The 2,394-nt window shown below is 46.9% G+C and overlaps 1 protein-coding gene across 1 annotated transcript in view; it reads left to right on the top strand.

Moving 5' to 3' along the window:
• The first annotated feature begins 2,186 nt into the window (after positions 1-2,186).
• Positions 2,187-2,394, top strand: part of LOC139391612 (uncharacterized) — a 504-nt gene continuing 296 nt past the window's right edge. The window contains exon 1 of the mRNA XM_071138982.1: positions 2,187-2,394. This exon is cut by the window's right edge and continues 296 nt beyond it. Within this exon, the coding sequence (XP_070995083.1) occupies positions 2,187-2,394 (208 nt within the window).

Raw genomic sequence — 2,394 nt, 5'->3', positions numbered from 1 at the left:
TTGCAGCTTTTGTGAAAGTCAGTCTATCTGCGATTCTCTATCACAGCTTTATTTTGAATGACAAATATTACAGGCAATAAGAAGGGAAAAAGAGCAAACAATATCAAGATGGGAAAAACGAATGAGAATTCAAAAGAGAAAATGACAGCTGAGCAAAGCTTACAGGATGAAAGAAACGATGTGTAGAGTCGGCCAAAATCTACCCGCATTTGGCAGGTGGTGGATGTTAATTTTAGGCCCTGAACAGAACCCAGGTGGTGGATGTTAATTTTAGGCCCTGAACAGGACCCAGGTTAATTTTAGGCCCTGAACAGAACCCAGGTGGTGGATGTTAATTTTAGGCCCTGAACAGGACCCAGGTGGTGGATGTTAATTTTAGGCCCTGAACAGGACCCAGGTTAATTTTAGGCCCTGAACAGGACCCAGGTGGTGGATGTTAATTTTAGGCCCTGAACAGGACCCAGGTTAATTTTAGGCCCTGAACAGAACCCAGGTGGTGGATGTTAATTTTAGGCCCTGAACAGAACCCAGGTGGTGGATGTTAATTTTAGGCCCTGAACAGGACCCAGGTGGTGGATGTTAATTTTAGGCCCTGAACAGGACCCAGGTGATGGATGTTAATTTTAGGCCCTGAACAGGACCCAGGTTAATTTTAGGCCCTGAACAGGACCCAGGTGATGGATGTTAATTTTAGGCCCTGAACAGGACCCAGGTGATGGATGTTAATTTTAGGCCCTGAACAGGACCCAGGTTAATTTTAGGCCCTGAACAGGACCCAGGTGATGGATGTTAATTTTAGGCCCTGAACAGAACCCAGGTGGTGGATGTTAATTTTAGGCCCTGAACAGGACCCAGGTGGTGGATGTTAATTTTAGGCCCTGAACAGAACCCAGGTGGTGGATGTTAATTTTAGGCCCTGAACCGGACCCAGGTGATGGATGTTAATTTTAGGCCCTGAACAGAACCCAGGTGGTGGATGTTAATTTTAGGCCCTGAACAGGACCCAGGTGGTGGATTTTAATTTTAGGCCCTGAACAGGACCCAGGTTAATTTTAGGCCCTGAACAGGACCCAGGTGGTGGATGTTAATTTTAGGCCCTGAACAGGACCCAGGTGGTGGATGTTAATTTTAGGCCCTGAACAGGACCCAGGTGGTGGATGTTAATTTTAGGCCCTGAACAGAACCCAGGTGATGGATGTTAATTTTAGGCCCTGAACAGGACCCAGGTGGTGGATGTTAATTTTAGGCCCTGAACAGGACCCAGGTGATGGATGTTAATTTTAGGCCCTGAACAGGACCCAGGTGGTGGATGTTAATTTTAGGCCCTGAACAGAACCCAGGTGGTGGATGTTAATTTTAGGCCCTGAACAGAACCCAGGTGGTGGATGTTAATTTTAGGCCCTGAACAGAACCCAGGTGGTGGATGTTAATTTTAGGCCCTGAACAGGACCCAGGTGGTGGATGTTAATTTTAGGCCCTGAACAGAACCCAGGTGATGGATGTTAATTTTAGGCCCTGAACAGGACCCAGGTGGTGGATGTTAATTTTAGGCCCTGAACAGGACCCAGGTGATGGATGTTAATTTTAGGCCCTGAACAGGACCCAGGTGATGGATGTTAATTTTAGGCCCTGAACCGGACCCAGGTGGTGGATGTTAATTTTAGGCCCTGAACAGGACCCAGGTGGTGGATGTTAATTTTAGGCCCTGAACAGAACCCAGGTGGTGGATGTTAATTTTAGGCCCTGAACAGGACCCAGGTGGTGGATGTTAATTTTAGGCCCTGAACAGAACCCAGGTGGTGGATGTTAATTTTAGGCCCTGAACAGGACCCAGGTGGTGGTCAGAGGACGCAGCAATTTACCTTCACAAGGTGCGATTTTGAAATGTTACGCTTTAATCAGTTTTTCTCTTTGTATGTCAGTCACTGACAGTCACTCAATGCCGACAACATTTTCTAAATTGGTAAATTAGTCTAACGGCCAGCTATCTAAACTTGTAGTAATCATGGTTGAATTACCAATCGTGGGGCCCAAATTAATTTTGTTAGTCACTCAGACATCATCTTAACATTTCGCTTAGGGCCCCCAAAAGGCAATGGCCTGCATGTGTGGGTCTGGATGTGGGTATAGATGTGGGTGTGGATGTGGGTACGGATGTGGGTACGGATGTGGGTACGGATGTGGGTATGAATGTGGGTACGGATGTGGGTACGGCTGTGGGTACGGGTGTGGGTACGGGTATGGGTACAGATGTGGGTATGGATAACGATGTGGGTATGGATGTGGGTATAGGTGTGGGTATGAATGTTGGTATTTATGTGGGTACAGATGTGGGTATAGATGTGGGTATGGATGTGGGTATGGATGTGGGTATAGATGTGGGTACAGATGTGG

This window comes from Oncorhynchus clarkii, chromosome 32 (genome assembly GCF_045791955.1).
Source record: "Oncorhynchus clarkii lewisi isolate Uvic-CL-2024 chromosome 32, UVic_Ocla_1.0, whole genome shotgun sequence".
NCBI classification, from domain to species: Eukaryota; Metazoa; Chordata; class Actinopteri; order Salmoniformes; family Salmonidae; genus Oncorhynchus; species Oncorhynchus clarkii.
Note: the sequence above shows the minus strand (reverse complement) of the source record. Positions and strands in the feature narration are given on the sequence as shown.